The sequence below is a fragment of the Oncorhynchus tshawytscha genome, linkage group LG24, assembly GCF_018296145.1.
Source record: "Oncorhynchus tshawytscha isolate Ot180627B linkage group LG24, Otsh_v2.0, whole genome shotgun sequence".
Lineage (NCBI taxonomy): Eukaryota > Metazoa > Chordata > Actinopteri > Salmoniformes > Salmonidae > Oncorhynchus > Oncorhynchus tshawytscha.
In genome coordinates this window covers 26268745-26290359 of record NC_056452.1, presented here as the reverse complement: position 1 = coordinate 26290359, position 21615 = coordinate 26268745, and the positions used below count along the sequence as shown (strand labels likewise).

Here is a 21615-nt window from a genome sequence, read left to right as displayed (position 1 = left end):
TGTGTGTGTGTGTGTGTGTGTGAACGTAAGCATGTGTGTGTGAACGTAAGCGTGTGTGTGTGTGTGTGTGTGTGTGTGTGAACGTAAGCGTGTGTGTGTGTGTGTGTGTGTGTGTGTGTGTGTGTGTGTGAACGTAAGCATGTGTGTGTGAACGTAAGCGTGTGTGTGTGTGAACGTAAGCGTGTGTGTGTGAACGTAAGCGTGCGCGTGTGTGTATGGACTGTTCATTTATTTTTTTCCCCAAATACATGAGGAAAGAACAGGAAATAAGGCCTGGTGATTGTCTATGCCCCTCAGAGGCTGGTTTCACATGACCACAACTACAATAATAACTTACATTTTTCAGCTGGATGACCGTTAATGCTGTGTCTATTTCTGTGCAAAGGCATGAAAAGGAAGCAATTTGACAGAAAATAAACCTCTCATTGCTGTCATCTCTCTATAATATCACCCTCCTGTCATCTCTCTATAATATCACCCTCCTGTCATCTCTCTATAATATCACCCTCCTGTCATCTCTCTATAATATCACCCTCCTGTCATCTCTCTATAATATCACCCTCCTGTCATCTCTCTATAATATCACCCTCATCTGTCTATAATATCACCCTCATCTGTCTATAATATCACCCTCCTGTCATCTGTCTATAATATCACCCTCCTGTCATCTCTCTATAATATCACCCTCCTGTCATCTCTCTATAATATCACCCTCATCTCTCTATAATAACACCCTCATCTCTCTATAATATCACCCTCCTCTCTCTATAATATCACCCTCATCTCTCTATGATATCACCCTCATCTCTCTATAATATCACCCTCCTCTCTCTATAATATCACCCTCATCTCATCTCTCTATAATATCACCCTCCTCTCTCTATGATATCACCCTCATCTCTCTATGATATCACCCTCATCTCTCTATAATATCACCCTCATCTCTCTATGATATCACCCTCATCTCATCTCTCTATAATATCACCCTCCTCTCTCTATAATATCACCCTCATCTCTCTATAATATCACCCTCCTCTCTCTATGATATCACCCTCATCTCTATAATACCACCCTCATAATATCACCCTCCTCTCTCTATAATATCACCCTCATCTCATCTCTCTATAATATCACCCTCCTCTCTCTATGATATCACCCTCATCTCTCTATAATATCACCCTCCTGTCATCCTCTATAATATCCCATCTCTCTATAATATCACCCTCATCTCTCTATGATATCACCCTCATCTCTCTATAATATCACCCTCATCTCTCTATAATACCACCCTCATCTCATCTCTCTATAATATCACCCTCATCTCTCTATGATATCACCCTCCCGTCATCTCTCTATAATATCACCCTCCTGTCATCTCTCTATAATATCACCCTCATCTCTCTGTAATATCACCCTCATCTCTCTACAATATCACCCTCATCTCTCTATAATATCACCCTCATCTATCTGTAATATCACCCTCCTGTCATCTCTCTATAATATCACCCTCATCTATCTGTAATATCACCCTCCTGTCATCTCTCTATAATATCACACACATCTCTCTGTAATATCACCCTCCTGTCATCTCTCTATAATATCACACACATCTCTCTGTAATATCACCCTCATCTCTCTATAATATCACCCTCATCTCTCTATAATATCACCCTCCTGTCATCTCTCTATAATATCACCCTCGTCTCTCTGTAATATCATCCCTATGATATGTCATCTGTCTATAATATCACCCTCATCTCTCTATAATCACCCGTATTTCATCTCTATAATATCACCCCCCCTCATCTCTCTATAATATCACCCTCATCTCTCTATAATATCACCCCAATTATCTGTAATATCACCCTCATCTCATCTCTCTATAATATCACCCTCATCTCTATAATATCACCCTCATCTCTCTATAATATCACCCTCATCATCTCTCTATAATATCACCCTCCTCATCTCTCTATAATATCACACTCATCTCTCTATGATATCACCCTCTCTCTATAATATCATCTCTCTATAATATCACCCTCATCTCTCATCATCTCTCTATAATATCACCCTCATCTCTCTATGATATCACCCTCATCTCTCTATAATATCACCCTCATCTCATCTCTCTATAATATCACCCTCCTCTCTCTATGATATCACCCTCTCTCTCTATAATACCACCCTCATCTCATCTCTCTATAATATCACCCTCCTCTCTCTATGATATCACCCTCATCTCTCTATAATATCACCCTCATCTCTCTATAATATCACTCTCATCTCTCTATAATACCACCCTCATCTCATCTCGCTATAATATCACCCTCATCCTCTATGATATCAATCTCTCTATAATATCACCCTCATCTCATCTCTCTATAATATCACCCCTCATCTCTCTATAATATCACCCTCATCTCTCTATAATATCACCCTCATCTATCTGTAATATCACCCTCCTGTCATCTCTCTATAATATCACCCTCATCTATCTGTAATATCACCCTCCTGTCATCTCTCTATAATATCACACACATCTCTCTGTAATATCACCCTCATCTCTCTATAATATCACCCTCATCTCTCTATAATATCACCCTCCTGTCATCTCTCTATAATATCACCCTCGTCTCTCTGTAATATCACCCTGCTGTCATCTGTCTGTAATATCACCCTCATCTCTCTATAATAACACCCGTATCTCTCTATAATATCACCCTCATCTCTCTATAATATCACCCTCATCTCTCTGTAATATCACCCACAATTATCTGTAATATCACCCTCATCTCATCTCTCTGTAATATCACCCTCATCTCTATAATATCACCCTCATCGCTCTATAATATCACCCTCATCACATCTCTCTGTAATATCACCCACATCTCTCTGTAATATCACTATCATTTTCTCTATAATTTCACCCTCATCCCTCTATAATATCACCCTCCTGTCATCTCTCTATAATATCAGCCCCATCTCTCTATAATATCACCCTCATCTCTATATAATATCACCCTCATCTCATCTCTCTATAATATCACCCTCATCACATCTCTCTATAATATCACCCTCATCTCTCTGTAATATCACCCTCATCTCTATATAATATCACCCTCATCTCATCTCTCTATAATATCACCCTCATCACATCTCTCTATAATATCACCCTCATCTCTCTGTAATATCACCCTCATCTCTCTATAATATCACCCACATCTCTCTATAATATCACCCTCCTCTCATCTCTGTATAATATCAACCTCATCTCTCTATAATATCACCCACATCTCTCTATAATATCACCCACATCTCTCTATAACATCACCCACATCTCTCTGTAATATCACCCTCCTCTCATCTATATAACCCTTATTTTACCAGGTAACTTGACTGAGAACACATTCTCATTTACAGCAACGACCTGGGGAATAGTTACATGGGAGAGGAGGGTGGCTGAATGAGCCAATTGTAAACTGGGGATGAATAGGTGACCATGATGGTATGAGGGCCAGATTGGGAATTTAGCCAGGACACCGGGGTTAACAACCCAACTCTTACGATAAGGTCAGGACACCCATTTAACGTCCCATTCGAAAGACAGATATGGTTATTCTCCAGACCTGACAAACACACAACACATTAGGGGAATCAACTCAACGATAAAATTATTATAGAAGGGAAATAACAATTGAAAGTGCCATGCTTTTGGCTCTCTTACAGACACTGCTTCAGAAGAGGATGTAGCCAAACATGGCTGCCCTGGAGGGGTTTGTCTTCTACCATTAACACGTTAACCAAAGAGGCCTTCGTCCGTCTAAACGGAGACAGAAGAAGGAGGTAGAGGAGCAACTTGTATTTCTGCTCGTGATTATAGGCTTTTCATTTGAGATGTTTACTCATGGCCAAGTGCAGACCACTGTGACCATCTGCCCCAATACCCACACCCACGCATGCACGCACGCAAACATGCACACACACACGCACGCACGCACGAACACACACACACACGCGCACGCAGTAACACACAGTAATATAGAGAAACCATGATTTGAGACATGCATGCTGGGAATGTCATTGATCTGCCTTAGTATAGCTACTGTCATTCACAACACATTCACTTGCTAAGGCACTGACTGAACAGCTTTACTCATATAGACTGAGTAGGTGGAGTCATGACAAAACTATATCTCTACATTCTAAACAGTCCACATCCTCCCATTCTAAATAGTCCACATCCTCCCATTCTAAATAGTCTTCATCCTCCCATTCTAAATAGTCTTCATCCTCCCATTCTAAATAGTCCACATCCTCCCATTCTAAATAGTCCACATCCTCCCATTCTAAATAGTCTACATCCTCCCATTCTAAATAGTCCACATCCTCCCATTCTAAATAGTCCACATCCTCCCATTCTAAATAGTCCACATCCTCCCATTCTAAATAGTCCACATCCTCCCATTCTAAATAGTCCACATCCTCCCATTCTAAATAGCCTACAACCTCCCATTCTAAATAGTCCACAACCTCCCATTCTAAATAGCCTACAACCTCCCATTCTAAATAGTCCATATCCTCCCATTCTAAATAGTCCACATCCTCCCATTCTAAATAGTCCATATCCTCCCATTCTAAATAGTCCATATCCTCCCATTCTAAATAGTCCATATCCTCCCATTCTAAATAGTCCATATCCTCCCATTCTAAATAGTCCACATCCTCCCATTCTAAATAGTCCATATCCTCCCATTCTAAATAGTCCATATCCTCCCATTCTAAATAGTCCACATCCTCCCATTCTAAATAGTCCACATCCTCCCATTCTAAATAGTCCACATCCTCCCATTCTAAATAGTCCACATCCTCCCATTCTAAATAGTCCACAACCTCCCATTCTAAATAGTCCATATCCTCCCATTCTAAATAGTCCACATCCTCCCATTCTAAATAGTCCATATCCTCCCATTCTAAATAGTCCACATCCTCCCATTCTAAATAGTCCATATCCTCCCATCCTCCTCTAAATAGTCCATATCTAAATAGTCCATATCCTCCCATTCTAAATAGTCCATATCCTCCCCTAAATAGTCTAAATAGTCCATATCCTCCCCCATCCCTAAATGGTCTACAACTTCCCAATCTAAATAGTCCATATCCTCCCATTCTAAATGGTCCACAACTTCCCATTCTAAATAGTCCATATCCTCCCATTCTAAATGGTCTACAACTTCCCATTCTAAATAGTCTACATCATCCCATTCTAAATAGTCTACATCCTCCCATTCTAAATGGTCTACATTCTCCCATGATGCCTATTTTACTTCTCCTCAAATTATAACCAGCATCTGTAAACTCAGAACCTGAACTTCATTAATGTATTCTCTCTCCGTCTCTGAAAGCTGCCAGCAGAGCAGGAAAATAACCTCCCCCAGGAGGTCTCCCATTTCTTTTCACACCATCATATAATTACTTCACGTATCCCCCTGAGTTCATTTAAGGTCAGTAAATCAATACTTTCCCTGTCCCTGTCCTGTTCTTAACAGAGGAAAGTACTGCAGTGCTTTCTCCGTCTCTGTGTTTCTCCGTCTCTGTGTTCCTCTGTCTCTGTGTTCCTCTGTCTCTGTGTTCCTCTGTCTCTGTGTTCCTCTGTCTCTGTGTTCCTCTGTCTCTGTGTTCCTCTGTCTCTGTGTTCCTCAGTCTCTGTGTTCCTCTGTCTCTGTGTTTCTCCGTCTCTGTGTTTCTCAGTCTCTGTGTTTCTCCGTCTCTGTGTTTCTCCGTCTCTGTGTTCCTCCGTCTCTGTGTTCCTCCGTCTCTGTGTTTCTCCGTCTCTGTGTTTCTCAGTCTCTGTGTTCCTCCGTCTCTGTGTTCCTCCGTCTCTGTGTTCCTCCGTCTGTGTTCCTCTGTCTCTGTGTTCCTCTGTCTCTGTGTTCCTCTGTCTCTGTGTTTCTCTGTGTTTCTCCGTCTCTGTGTTTCTCCGTCTCTGTGTTCCTCCGTCTCTGTGTTCCTCCGTCTCTGTGTTCCTCTGTCTGTGTATTCCTCTGTCTCTGTGTTCCTCCATCTATGTGTATCTCTGTCTCTGTGTTTCTCCGTCTCTGTGTTTCTCTGTCTCTGTGTTCCTCTGTCTCTGTTTCTCTGTGTTTCTCTGTGTTTCTCCGTCTCTGTGTTCCTCTGTCTCTGTGTTTCTCCGTCTCTGTGTTTCTCCGTCTCTGTGTTTCTCCGTCTCTGTGTTTCTCCGTCTCTGTGTGTCTCTGTGTTTCTCTGTCTCTGTGTTCCTCTGTCTCTGTGTTCCTCTGTCTCTGTGTGTCTCTGTGTTTCTCTGTCTCTGTGTTCCTCTGTCTCTGTGTGTCTCTGTGTTTCTCTGTCTCTGTGTTCCTCTGTCTCTGTGTTCCTCTGTCTCTGTGTTCCTCTGTCTCTGTGTTCCTCTGTGTTTCTCTGTCTCTGTGTTTCTCTGTGTTTCTCTGTCCCTGTGTTTCTCTGTGTTTCTCTGTCTCTGTGTTTCTCCGTCTCTGTGTTCCTCTGTCTCTGTGTGTCTCTGTGTTCCTCTGTCTCTGTGTTCCTCTGTGTTTCTCTGTCTCTGTGTTTCTCTGTGTTTCTCTGTCCCTGTGTTTCTCTGTGTTTCTCTGTCTCTGTGTTCCCCTTAACCAACATTATGTAACAGTAGGACATTGAACATTCCATTGACATTGTTATGTAACAATAGGACATTGAACATTTCATTGACATTGTTATGTAACAGTAGGACATTGAACATTCCATTGACATTGTTATGTAACAGTAGGACATTGAACATTTCATTGACATTGTTATGTAACAGTAGGACATTGAACATTCCATTGACATTGTTATGTAACAGTAGGACATTGAGCATTCCATTGACATTGTTATGTAACAGTAGGACATTGAACATTCCATTGACATTGTTATGTAACAGTAGGACATTGAACATTCCATTGACATTGAGTTTCACTCATACCAACTGTCAACATCTCTGTATTAATATGAATCAATCTACCTTAGGCAATACATGTACATTTCCTTCAGAAAGTATTCTTGTATGCCCATGTGGGCTGGGCACCGGTAGGTGTATAACACTATAAATCAACCATTCCTACCCTTTAACTTATTACACATTTTGTTGCCTTATAGCCTGAAATCAAAACGGATAAAAAATATAAAAAATATCACTCATCTACACACAATACCCCATAATGACAAAGTGAAAACATGTTTTTAGACATTTTCACACCACTGACTCAATACTTTGTAGAAGCCCCTTTGGCAGCGATTACAGCTGGATAAGTCTGAGTGAGTCAATACTTTGTAGAAGCCCCTTTGGCAGCGATTACAGCTGGGTAAGTCTGAGTGAGTCAATACTTTGTAGAAGCCCCTTTGGCAGCGATTACAGCTGGGTAAGTCTGAGTGAGTCAATACTTTGTAGAAGCCCCTTTGGCAGCGATTACAGCTGGGTAAGTCTGAGTGAGTCAATACTTTGTAGAAGCCCCTTTGGCAGCGATTACAGCTGGGTAAGTCTGAGTGAGTCAATACTTTGTAGAAGCCCCTTTGGCAGCGATTACAGCTGGGTAAGTCTGAGTGAGTCAATACTTTGTAGAAGCCCCTTTGGCAGCGATTACAGCTGGGTAAGTCTGAGTGAGTCAATACTTTGTAGAAGCCCCTTTGGCAGCGATTACAGCTGGGTAAGTCTGAGTGAGTCAATACTTTGTAGAAGCCCCTTTGGCAGCGATTACAGCTGGGTAAGTCTGAGTGAGTCAATAATTTGTAGAAGCCCCTTTGGCAGTGATTACAGCTGGGTAAGTCTGAGTGAGTCAATACTTTGTAGAAGCCCCTTTGGCAGTGATTACAGCTGGGTAAGTCTGAGTGAGTCAATACTTTGTAGAAGCCCCTTTGGCAGTGATTACAGCTGGGTAAGTCTGAGTGAGTCAATACTTTGTAGAAGCCCCTTTGGCAGCGATTACAGCTGGGTAAGTCTGAGTGAGTCAATACTTTGTAGAAGCCCCTTTGGCAGTGATTACAGCTGGGTAAGTCTGAGTGAGTCAATACTTTGTAGAAGCCCCTTTGGCAGTGATTACAGCTGGGTAAGTCTGAGTGAGTCAATACTTTGTAGAAGCCCCTTTGGCAGTGATTACAGCTGGGTAAGTCTGAGTGAGTCAATACTTTGTAGAAGCCCCTTTGGCAGCGATTACAGCTGGGTAAGTCTGAGTCAGTCAATACTTTGTAGAAGCCCCTTTGGCAGCGATTACAGCTGGGTAAGTCTGAGTCAGTCAATACTTTGTAGAAGCCCCTTTGGCAGCGATTACAGCTGGGTAAGTCTGAGTGAGTCAATACTTTGTAGAAGCCCCTTTGGCAGTGATTACAGCTGGGTAAGTCTGAGTGAGTCAATACTTTGTAGAAGCCCCTTTGGCAGTGATTACAGCTGGGTAAGTCTGAGTGAGTCAATACTTTGTAGAAGCCCCTTTGGCAGTGATTACAGCTGGGTAAGTCTGAGTGAGTCAATACTTTGTAGAAGCCCCTTTGGCAGCGATTACAGCTGGGTAAGTCTGAGTGAGTCAATACTTTGTAGAAGCCCCTTTGGCAGTGATTACAGCTGGGTAAGTCTGAGTGAGTCAATACTTTGTAGAAGCCCCTTTGGCAGTGATTACAGCTGGGTAAGTCTGAGTGAGTCAATACTTTGTAGAAGCCCCTTTGGCAGTGATTACAGCTGGGTAAGTCTGAGTGAGTCAATACTTTGTAGAAGCCCCTTTGGCAGTGATTACAGCTGGGTAAGTCTGAGTGAGTCAGTACTTTGTAGAAGCCCCTTTGGCAGTGATTACAGCTGGGTAAGTCTGAGTGAGTCAATACTTTGTAGAAGCCCCTTTGGCAGTGATTACAGCTGGGTAAGTCTGAGTGAGTCAATACTTTGTAGAAGCCCCTTTGGCAGTGATTACAGCTGGGTAAGTCTGAGTGAGTCAATACTTTGTAGAAGCCCCTTTGGCAGTGATTACAGCTGGGTAAGTCTGAGTGAGTCAATACTTTGTAGAAGCCCCTTTGGCAGTGATTACAGCTGGGTAAGTCTGAGTGAGTCAATACTTTGTAGAAGCCCCTTTGGCAGTGATTACAGCTGGGTAAGTCTGAGTGAGTCAATACTTTGTAGAAGCCCCTTTGGCAGTGATTACAGCTGGGTAAGTCTGAGTGAGTCAATACTTTGTAGAAGCCCCTTTGGCAGTGATTACAGCTGGGTAAGTCTGAGTGAGTCAATACTTTGTAGAAGCCCCTTTGGCAGTGATTACAGCTGGGTAAGTCTGAGTGAGTCAATACTTTGTAGAAGCCCCTTTGGCAGTGATTACAGCTGGGTAAGTCTGAGTGAGTCAATACTTTGTAGAAGCCCCTTTGGCAGTGATTACAGCTGGGTAAGTCTGAGTGAGTCAATACTTTGTAGAAGCCCCTTTGGCAGTGATTACAGCTGGGTAAGTCTGAGTGAGTCAATACTTTGTAGAAGCCCCTTTGGCAGTGATTACAGCTGGGTAAGTCTGAGTGAGTCAATACTTTGTAGAAGCCCCTTTGGCAGTGATTACAGCTGGGTAAGTCTGAGTCCCTAAGAGCTTTTCACACCTGGATTGCGCAACATTTACCCATTCTTCTTTTCTTTTTTTTTTTCAAGCTCTGTCAAATTGATTGTTAATCGTTGCTAGACAACCATTTTCAGATCATGACAGATTGTTAAGTGGATTTTAGTCAAAACTGTAACTCGGTCACTCAACAACATTCACTGAATTATTGGTAAGCAACTGCAGTATAGATTTGTCCTTGTGTTTTAGGTTATTGTCCTGCTGAAAGGTGAGTTAATCTCCCAGCGTCTGGTGGAAAGCAGACTGAACCAGGTTTTCCTCTAGGATTTTGCCTGTGCTTAGTTCCATTCCGTTCCTTTTGTGTCCTGAAAAACTCCCCAGTCCTTAACGATTCAAATTATTTTAATTCTGTACAGGCTTTTCACAGAGATGAGGTAGTCAATTCAAAAATCATGCTAAACATTATTATTGCACACAGAGTGAGTCCATGCAACTTATTATGTGACTTGTTAAGCAAATGTGTACTCCTGAACATATTTAGGCTTTCCCATAACAAAGGGGTTGAACACTTATTGACACAAGACAATTCAGCTTTCATGTTTTATTAATTTGATTTCATGGGGTTTTGTGTCAGAGACAAACAATCTCAATTGAACCCATTTTAAATTCAGGCTGTAACACAACAAAATGTGTAAAAAGTCAAGAGGTGTGAATCCTTTCTGAAGGCACTGTATATCAGTCTCCTTACCGTTGCTGGAGGTGTTGACATAGTAGCGCCGCCCCTGTGGTGACATGTAGCACTTCCAGTGTTGAGGGAGAGGCTCTCCTACATCCTCAACCGGCAGTGAGGTCATCGACGCAGTTTTCTGTCAAAACAGATAAAGACGGAAATGGACATAAAGGACTTTCAGTTTTCTCACAAGTTTTTTTTCCTAGCTCATTTCACAATGACATCATTGGCGGAAATACTGTGGTATATTTAAGCAATAAGGCCCGAGGAGTTGTCGTATATGGCCAATATACCACGGCTAAGGGATGTGTCCAGGATCTCCACGTTGCGTCATGCGTAATAACAGCCCTTAGCCGTGGTATTTTGGCCATATACCACACACCCCCGTGGTGCCTTATTGCTATTATAAACTGGTGTAATTAGAGCAGTAAAAATAAATGTTTTGTTATACCTGTGGTATATGGTCTAATATACCACGGCTGTCAGCCAATCGGCATTCAGGGCTCAAACCACCAAGTTTATAATGCAATACTAAGAACAACAAACAACTATAGCCAGTCTGCTATTGGCCAGGCATGATAGAACTGATTGGAGGTGCATGCACACACATATGTCCGCCTACATTTTAAATAATTTATTTGAATCCTCCAATCAAATTTACAGAAAAAAGATCCAAACATTTCAAAGGTCCCTGTATGGCAGTCCAGGGTACAGAAAGCAGCTCCTTCTCCAAACAGCTAGGCTGCCAACGACAGCTGAAACAGAGCAGTACCTAGCCAATTGGTTTGCCCTAGTTTTTGTCAGGCCCGCAATCTGGAGGCCACGCACTGGAAGCCTGTGTACATGGCTGAGACTGCCAAATATCAGAGCCACCAGCTTGCACCTCCACCCGAGGCTGTCCAAGCGTGCCACAGGGGCTAGTATTTAAGCAGCTTCTCTGCAAAGGTCTTCTACATGTAGCCGTCCAATGAGCAGCCCACTTCCAAAAATTAGCACCTCCCCCTTGCCTCCCCCCACAACAACAATATCTGGGGTATTTGGCACACAGGAAAACACATCACTATCAACATCAAACCAGCTTCCCCTTCACACAAGAATGTTTATGCATGTGTGCTGGCAAGACTACTTGCCTCACCTTGCTGACTATTAGGTCTACAAGGAGGTCATGTCTAGCACTGTACAAATCCTTGTATGAACAGATGCCATTTAAAACAGCGGCAATGGATTACACTTGACTCATGTAGAATACAAAATGGGTCACACACACACACACACACACACACACACACACACAAACTAACTGTATAGCCAACTCTGGCCAGATGCTACTGATTAAAACACCATGGCTCAGCATAAGGTCAAAACCATTGTAACATGTTATTGTGCTTAGGAAAACTGCCTGGAATTCCTTAACGATTACTCTCTGTTATTGGAGAGGTTGCCAAGTTGCTCAAGCGACTTTAAGAGATACGTTTTAGTGGGAAACTTATCCAGACACCGGGGTGATTCAGGAGAGTTCTACGTTACGGTCTTTACGTCACTGCATGTCTACAGAGGGACAAAGGGAGGCTTGAGACATCTATTGTAATTCTTCACCTTTACATACATCTATGTAATCATCCCCAAAGCCAACACCTCCTTTGGCCGCCTTTCCTTCCAGTTCTCTGCTGCCAATGACTGGAACGAATTGCAAAAATTTGCTTGGAGACTTATGTCTCCCTCGCTAACTTTAAGGGTCAGCTGTCAGAGAGGCTTACCGATTGCTGCAGCTGTACACAGCCCATCTGTAAATAGCCCATCCAACCAACTACCTACCTCATCCCCATATTTATCATCCCCTACCTCATTCCCATATTTATTTTCTGCTCTTTATGCTATGCTTTATCTTGGCCAGGTCGCAGCTGTAAATGAGAACTTGTTCTCAACTTGCCTACCTGGTTAAATAAAGGTGAAATAAAAAAAAATAAAAGATTATGCTTAGCTAAATATGGTGTGTTGGTTGGTGATGGTTGATTGGTGATGGTATGTTGGTTGGTTGGTGATGGTTAGTTGGTTGGTGATGGTTGGTTGGTGACGGTTGGTGATGGTTGGTTGGTTGGCTGAAGTAAAAGCCTGCACACCCCTCCCACCCTCCAGGTTCAAGGCTGATGACCACTGAATGAGACAAGTAACAGGCAATGCATGCAACTTGAGTCGTAAATATTTGACCAGTCATAATTCCATCACGTCGGAGTGCTAGAAATGTGTTATGAAACATGTTATCAGCTCCAGCATACATCATCACCACCGTTATGCAGAAGCAAACACAGCCTATTGTTTCTGATTTAATAGACAGCTTGCTCTTCATTTTTCAGTTATGAAAGGGATGAGTCAGCATTCTTGAATGTTAAAATGAGTTGGGAGGAACAGAGTCTAACATGAATGAATCACAGAAAATGTCCCTAAGAGAAAAATCTAACATCAACACAGACACATCACCACATTCCCTCACTACTGCTACTAGTGCTACTCAGTCATTAACGATGACATCAACAATGTGCAGGATTAACTTCTATCATTGAAGACAGAAACTGTCGCTCAAGAGAGATTTGTTTTTCTTCTGTCCCTCTCAGAATTAACTCATTCCAATCAATGCTTTCCTGCAAAAGAGAGGAGAGGAGAGGAGAGGAGAGGAGAGGAGAGGAGAGGAGAGGGAGAGGAGAGGAGAGGAGAGGAGAGGAGAGGAGAGGAGAGGGAGAGGAGAGGAGAGGAGAGGAGAGGAGAGGAGAGGAGAGGAGAGGAGAGGAGAGGAGAGGGTTCATCTATAGTTCTGGGAAGACAACTAATTTCTGAGTAGCCTAAGTATATTTTGTGTTTCGATAAGTTGTTGTTGTTCATATAGTCTGTCTAGAGCAACTCTAGTTAAGCGCTGTCCCTTCACCTAGTGGCCTACTTCATCAGTGTTGTTTAAACTGCTGAATGCTCAGTACTTGTGGCTGTGAAGTGTTGAATCATTGACTTGGACTGGTGTCAGTAGGTCAATTTGTGTAGCAGCCACCTGATAATTGGTGTCCTCTCTGAGTATTTACAGAGACCCCCTAGACCCCCAGTCTCATCGACAGTTCTGGACAGTTACGTATTGTCCCTCTACCTAGTGCTATTAGTGTTAGTACTTCAGTCTCCCTACGTTTTCTCAGCGACAGCTGTAAGCGGCGGCCTTGTCAATTGGCGGTGTTGCCACCAAAACAAAGACGGTTCTGCCGAGTAGTTCCTGACGGGTTATTCAAGGAAAGAATGACAGTAATCACTCTCATCACTCTCTCACTTTAGTATCTTACCTAGTTATTTTCAGATGATCTCATTATACTCCTTTGTAGCTTTGTCACCCAAGTGTGTGTTCGTTACTCTCCCTGTAGGCACTCACCCAGGCTATGTCACAACTGGTCATGACTGGGTGTCCCATAGGGTGTCCCATAGGGCGTCCCATATGGCGTCCCATAGGGTGTCCCATAGGGCGTCCCATAGGGTGTCCCATAGGGCGTCCCATAGGGCGTCCCATAGGGTGTCCCATAGGGCGTCCCATAGGGCGTCCCATAGGGTGTCCCATAGGGTGTTCCGTAGGGTGTCCCATAGGGCGTCCCATAGGGTGTCCCATAGGGCGTCCCATAGGGCGTCCTATAGGGTGTCCCATAGGGCGTCCCATAGGGTAGCACACAATTGGCCCAGCGTCGTCCAGGTTGGGGAAGGATTTGGCTGTTTTATTTTTTACTTGGCTCATCTCGCTCCAGCGACTCCTTGTGGCGGGCCGGGCGCCTGCAGCCCGATCTCGGTCGTCAGTTGAACGGTGTTTCCTCCGACACATCGGTGCAGCTGGCTTCCGGGTTAAGAGGGCGGGTGTTAAGGATTGCGGTTTGGCGGGTCATGTGTCAAGGACGCAAGACTCAACCCTCAACCTTCGCCTCTCCCAAGCCCTTTGGTTAGTTTCAGCGATGAGACAAGATCGTAATTGGATATGACACAATTGGGGAGAATTAAAAAAGAAAAAATACTAAAGCAATTGTGGTGTTAATGTTTCACAACAGAAAGAAGAAGAAATGGGATGTGTGGCTGTAAGTGAGCTTTCTGAAGGGGGGGGGGTAGTAGTCAGCATTACATCATTAAAGAGGATATTGTCCCTTCTTTGATTTCCAAAGTCACGTCTTGGTCTTCTCAGTAAGGTGATACCAGACGCTTTAACACAGAGGAAGCCAGATGGCAGTGGGCTGTACTCAGTCAGGACGCTGATTCCTTGGTTCACCCTATCACTGAGTGAATTTGTCATTGAACTACACCTGTCAGTAAATCAATGTTCAATGAGGGTGAGGGCTCTGTGACCCGAGCTCAACCATTTAATAATGACTTGTGTTGGACCAATTAGGTCTGAGCTATTTCAATGTGAAATATCCAACGAGGCCATACAACATAGAAGAATTTCTACCCTCGTCACGCCCTGATCTGTTTCACCTGTCCTTGTGCTTGTCTCCACCCCTCTCCAGGTGTCCTCCATCTTCCCCATTATCTCCTGTGTATTTATACCTGTGTTTTCTGTCTGTCTGTTGCCAGTTTGTCTTATTTGTTCAAGCCTACCAGCGGTTTGTCTCAGCTCGTGTTTTTCCCTAGTCTCCCTTTTTCTTCTCCTCCTGGTTTTTGACCTTTGCCTGTCCTGACCCTGTACCAGAAAGCCTGACCACTGTCTGCCTCTGAGCCTGCCTGCCTGCCGTCCTGTACCTTTGCTCCACCTCTGGATTATCGACCCCTGCCTGCCTTGACCTGTCATTTACCTGCCCCTGTGGTTACAATAAATATTATTACTTCACCCAGTCTGCACTTGGGTCTTACCTTGATTCCTGAACTGGACATGACTGACCCAGCAGACTTGGACCAGCTCCACAACGCCATCTCCTCCCAAGGAGCCACCATTGGTAGACACGAGGAGATGCTTTGTGGTCTGATGGAAGGGTTCCAGGCCGAACGTCACAACCTAAAGCATTGGACGCTTTGCGAGAGTAATTCTGTGGGTTGCCTACGAGGCAGCCTACCATGACTGTAACCTCCCAGCCCCTCAGTAACCCAGCTGGTAGCAGGGCTGTCACACCGGTTTCACGGGAACCACGCTTACCTCCCCAAGAGGGCTACAACGGAGATTCCAGAAACGGCCGGGCTTTTCTCTCCCAGTGCTCCGTCGTTTTCGAGCAGCCTTCTTCGTTCCCCTTAGACTGCTCGAAGATAGCGTACATTTTACGCTGATGTCTGGGAGGGCTCTCGTCTGGGCCACAGAGGTGTGGGAGCAACAATATGCCGTCTGCCTCAGTCTGGAGGTATTCGTGGTGGAGGTGAGCGGTTTTGAGGCTCTGGTGTCCGATGTTCGGGAGAGAGACTGCCCGGAAGTTTCTCCAGCTTCAGCAGTGCTCCCTCAGTGTGCCAGACTATTACTCCAGCTTCAGCAGGGCTTCATCAGTGTGGCAGACTATTACTCCAGCTTCAGCAGGGCTCCCTCAGTGTGGCAGACTATTACTCCAACTTCAGCAGGGCTCCCTCAGTGTGGCAGACTATTACTCCAGGTTCAGCAGGGCTCCTCAGTGTGGCAGACTATTACTCCAGCTTCAGCAGGGCTCCCTCAGTGTGGCAGACTATAACTCCAGCTTCAGCAGGGCTCCCTCAGTGTGGCAGACTATTACTCCAGCTTTGGCAGGGCTCCATCAGTGTGGCAGACTATTACTCCAGCTTCAGCAGGGCTCCCTCAGTGTGGCAGACTATTACTCCAGCTTTGGCAGGGCTCCTCAGTGTGGCAGACTATTACTCCAGCTTTGGCAGGGCTCCATCAGTGTGGCAGACTATTACTCCAGCTTCAGCAGGGCTCCCTCAGTGTGGCAGACTATTACTCCAGCTTTGGCAGGGCTCCCTCAGTGTGGCAGACTATTACTCCAGCTTTGGCAGGGCTCCATCAGTGTGGCAGACTATTACTCCAACTTCAGCAGGGCTCCCTCAGTGTGGCAGACTATTACTCCAGCTTTGGCAGGGCTCCATCAGTGTGGCAGACTATTGCTTCAGCAGGGCTCCCTCAGTGTGGCAGACTATTACTCCAGCTTCAGCAGGGCTCCCTCAGTGTGGCAGACTATTACTCCAACTTCAGCAGCGCTCCCTCAGTGTGGCAGACTATTACTCCAGCTTTGGCAGGGCTCCATCAGTGTGGCAGACTATTACTCCAGCTTCAGCAGGGCTCCCTCAGTGTGGCAGACTATTACTCCAGCTTCAGCAGGGCTCCCTCAGTGTGGCAGACTATTACTCCAACTTCAGCAGGGCTCCCTCAGTGTGGCAGACTATTACTCCAGGTTCAGCAGGGCTCCCTCAGTGTGGCAGACTATTACTCCAACTTCAGCAGGGCTCCCTCAGTGTGGCAGACTATTACTCCAGCTTCAGCAGGGCTCCCTCAGTGTGGCAGACTATTACTCCAGCTTCAGCAGGGCTCCCTCAGTGTGGCAGACTATTACTCCAACTTCAGCAGGGCTCCCTCAGTGTGGCAGACTATTACTCCAGGTTCAGCAGGGCTCCCTCAGTGTGGCAGACTATTACTCCAACTTCAGCAGGGCTCCCTCAGTGTGGCAGACTATTACTCCAGCTTCAGCAGGGCTCCCTCAGTGTGGCAGACTATGCGGTGGAGTTCCGCACGCTGGCAGCGGAGGGTACCTGGAACACGGAAGCGCTGTTCGACACGTTCCTGCACGGGTTATTGGCGGGGGTAAAGGATGAGCTTACAGCCCGGGAACTACCGATGGATCTTGACTCACTCATCGCCTTCCAGATCGATGGACAGTTATGGGAGCGTAGGAGGGAGAAGAGGTCTGATTGTGGTCCCAATCGTTCACTCAAGGATCCCACCTAGCATCTGATGAACTCCGGAAGTCCCAAAGAGGATCCAAGCTTACTCGAGTTCCTCCAAGAGCCTCCGAAGACTGCCGAGTTGCCTCTTCCCGAGCCGATGCAGCTCGGCAGGGCTAGGCTGCCTCTAGCCGAACGCATATGCAGACTGAACACCCAGAGTTGTCTGTATTGCAGTACTGTCGGTCATTATGTGTCTACCTGTCCCTTCAAGAGATGAGGCTCATTCGTTGGAGTGAGTACTCTGATGGGTCTTAAAGATAAATGTTCTTTTCCCCTTACTCACCCCCCCTCTCCATGCCACCCTGCTATGGGGCGACCAGTCCAAGTCTCTCCAGGTACTCATCGACTCGGGGGCCGATGTGAGTCTCATGGATGTTACCCCGACGTCCGAGCTGGGCATCCCCACTCGACCCCTCTCCATTCCAATGGGTGTTAGAATGTTGGACGGGCGCTCTATAGGCCGGGTCACCCACAAGACCCACAAGACCTGCTGTTCGTCCTCTGTTGCCCCGTACCATCTGTATCTTTACTGTCACGCCCTGATCTGTTTCACCTGTCCTTGTGCTTGTCTCCAACCCTCTCCAGGTGTCGCCCATCTTCCCCACTTATCCCCTGGGTATTTATACCTGTGTTTTCTGTCTGTCTGTTGCCAGTTCGTCTCATTTGTTAAAGCCTTCCAGCGTTTTGTCTCAGCTCCTGATTTTCACTAGATTATTTTTCTCGTCCTCCTGGTTTTTAACCTTTGCCTGTCCTGACCCTGTACCTTTGCTTCACCTCTTGATTGCCAATCCTCTGCCTGACCTGACCCTGAGCCTGCCTGCCGTCTTGTACCTTGGCCTTAACCTGTCGTTTGCCTGCCCCTGTGGTTACAATACATATTGTGACTTCACCCAGTCTGCACTTGGGTCTAACCTTGAATTAACAGTGCATTTACTTTCGTATGAATCATGCATTGATAGGTTCCAGGCCACAACACAGCACACAGGGATGCAGTGAGTGAGTACAACACACCTATGTGTGGAGGGAACTGGAAACTATGACAGAACATGGGGCCAGCTTGTCCCAGCATATGCACTATTACATATTATAAACTGAGTGGTTTGAGTCCTGAATGCTGATTGGCTGACAGCAGTGGTATATCAGACCGTATACCATGGCTATGACAAAACATGTATTTTTACTGCTCAAATTACATTGGTAATCAGTTTATAATAGCAATAAGGCACCTCAGGGTTTGTGGTATATGGTCAATATATATAGCTTGTCCCAGCGTATGCACTGTTAAATAATGCCCCATGCCAGATGGTTGACCTCAACAGCCCAGACTGCCTGTGGCTCTGCATTCACAGGATGCCAGAACAGCCCCTGGCTGAGAACATATGTCTTTAGCAATGGCTGTCTGGAAAGCCAATGGCTGTCTGTGTTCAGGAGAGCCACACAAATCATGGCTGTCTGGAAAGCCAATGGCTGTCTGTGTTCAGGAGAGCCACAAAAATCATGGCTGTCTGCATAGCCAATGGCTGTCTGTGTTCAGGAGAGCCACACAAATCATGGCTGTCTGCATAGCCAATGGCTGTCTGTGTTCAGGAGAGCCACAACAATCATGGCCGTCTGCATAGCCAATGGCTATCTGTGTTCGGGAGAGCCACAACAATCATGGCTGTCTGTGTTCAGGAGAGCCACAACAATCATGGCTGTCTGAATAGCCAATGGCTGTCTGTGTTCAGGAGAGCCACAACAATCATGGCTGTCTGCATAGCCAATGGCTGTCTGTGTTCAGGAGAGCCACAAAAATCATGGCTGTCTGCATAGCCAATGGCTGTCTGTGTTCAGGAGAGCCACAACAATCATGGCTGTCTGCATAGCCAATGGCTGTCTGTGTTCAGGAGAGCCACAAAAATCATGGCTGTCACTGTCAATGGCTGTCTGTGTTCAGGAGAGCCACAACAATCATGGCTGTCACTGTCAATGGCTGTCTGTGTTCAGGAGAGCCACAACAATCATGGTTGTCACTGTCAATGGCTGTCTGTGTTCAGGAGAGCCACAACAATCATGGCTGTCACTGTCAATGGCTGTCTGTGTTCAGGAGAGCCACAACAATCATGGCTGTCACTGTCAATGGCTGTCTGTGTTCAGGAGAGCCACAACAATCATGGTTGTCACTGTCAATGGCTGTCTGTGTTCAGGAGAGCCACAACAATCATGGTTGTCACTGTCAATGGCTGTCTGTGTTCAGGAGAGCCACAACAATCATGGCTGTCTGCATAGCCAATGGCTGTCTGTGTTCAGGAGAGCCACAACAATCATGGCTGTCACTGTCAATGGCTGGCTGTTTTCTGTAGAGCCATAGAGGCTCTAGTGGCCAAAAGGTCATTTTAGCATGTGCAGCGCCATCAATGGCTTCCACCATGCTGCCACCATTTTAAAGTAGTCAAAGTAGTCAACAGGGTGGGGATTCCTATGGGTTGTAGTCTCAATGGTACTGCCCATGCTGTCAGTCCTCTATCTACCTCTATAGTAGAGCCCCAGCAATCATGGCCCCCATCATATTTTGAATACAGTAACTATTCCATTCAGATTTTCTTTGACACGTTGCTTACTCCATAAACCTGGAACCTAGTAGAAAGTCCCCTGAGTCATTCAAATCATGAAGAGAGTTGCCGTAAACTCAAGCATTTCAAAACAAGCCATTGTCATTGTTGCTAAAAAAAATAAAGAAAGTCACCAAACCTTCGATAAGGATGACTAGTCCCTGTAGACCTACCAGTCAAAACAAACATGTTCACTATAAGAGCAGAGGTCCATACTATGTGTGGCATGACAGACACATCCCTGTGAAGGTTTACAGCCGTGTTTTCTCACACCCAAAAACACAAGCAGCATCTCTTTATTGCCACTGGTTCCTTGCCTGGAAAACCAGCAATAATTTGTAAGGCGTTAAACCATATGTGAACCGACCGGCTCCAATCAGTCCTATGAGGCAAAAAAATATATATATATTTTTATTTTTTACATTGGATAAAAGTAGAGAGTCAGAGCTACAAAATGGTACATCAACACTGCATTTGAGGAAACAATGGGAAAGTAATTCTGCTTTTTAAAGTTGAACAACTTGTAAACTCACTTTTGAGAAAACGGCTTTTGAATGTTTTGGTACTACTATTGGAGAATCCTTCCTTGTCTACACCCATTCAGCATTGTTTCCTTTTCATCTGTGTTGTAATAGGCTAAGACTTCAGGAAGAGAGAGAAAGTGGCTTTCAAACCAAACGGTAAAGGACTAGTTCGCTCCACTTTCAAAAGTTTGTCAGAAATTTAAAGTTTGTTAAAAGTGGTTAAGCTTCGACCAGTGAATGGGAAGTCTTGGCACCATCTAATTCAGTTATCCACTTCGGAGACAGTCTCTATCAAATATATCTCTACTCCTTACCAGTGATGTTATTACATGGGTTCCTGAGTGGCGCGGTGATCTGCGTCTCAGTGCTAGAGGCATCACTACAGACCCTGGTTCAGCGGTTCGAAGGCACTGCGTCTCAGTGCTAGAGGCATCACTACAGACCCTGGTTCAGCGGTTCGAATGCACTGCGTCTCAGTACTAGCGGCATCACTACAGACCCTGGTTCAGCGGTTCGAAGGCACTGCGTCTCAGTACTAGCGGCATCACTACAGACCTTGGTTCAGCGGTTCGAAGGCACTGCGTCTCAGTACTAGCGGCATCACTACAGACCCTGGTTCAGCGGTTCGAAGGCACTGCGTCTCAGTACTAGCGGCATCACTACAGACCCTGGTTCACGAAGGCACTGCGTCTCAGTGCTAGAGGCATCACTACAGACCCTGGTTCAGTGGTTCGAAGGCACTGCGTCTCAGTACTAGCGGCATCACTACAGACCCTGGTTCAGCGGTTCGAAGGCACTGCGTCTCAGTACTAGCGGCATCACTCAGACCCTGGTTCACAGACCCTGGCATCACTACAGACCCTGGTTCAGCGGTTCGAAGGCACTGCGTCTCAGTACTAGCGGCATCACTACAGACCCTGGTTCAGCGGTTCGAAGGCACTGCGTCTCAGTGCTAGCGGCATCACTACAGACCCTGGTTCAGCGGTTCGAAGGCACTGCGTCTCAGTGCTAGAGGCATCACTACAGACCCTGGTTCAGCGGTTCGAAGGCACTGCGTCTCAGTGCTAGCGGCATCACTACAGACCCTGGTTCAGCGGTTCGAAGGCACTGCGTCTCAGTGCTAGAGGCATCACTACAGACCCTGGTTCAGCGGTTCGAAGGCACTGCGTCTCAGTGCTAGAGGCATCACTACAGACCCTGGTTGGTTCGAAGGCACTGGTCTCAGTGCTAGAGGCATCACTACAGACCCTGGTTCAGCGGTTCGAAGGCACTGCGTCTCAGTGCTAGAGGCATCACTACAG

The 21615-nt window shown here is 45.6% G+C and overlaps 1 protein-coding gene across 1 annotated transcript in view; it reads right to left on the bottom strand.

The window, feature by feature from the left end:
- The window catches only part of LOC112223362 (growth arrest-specific protein 7), a 94324-nt gene that overhangs the window by 59996 nt on the left and 12713 nt on the right, over positions 1-21615 (bottom strand). Inside the window, exon 2 of the mRNA XM_024386355.2 lies at positions 10318-10435. Within this exon, the coding sequence (XP_024242123.1) occupies positions 10318-10435 (118 nt within the window). The remainder of the gene's footprint in view (positions 1-10317; positions 10436-21615) is intronic.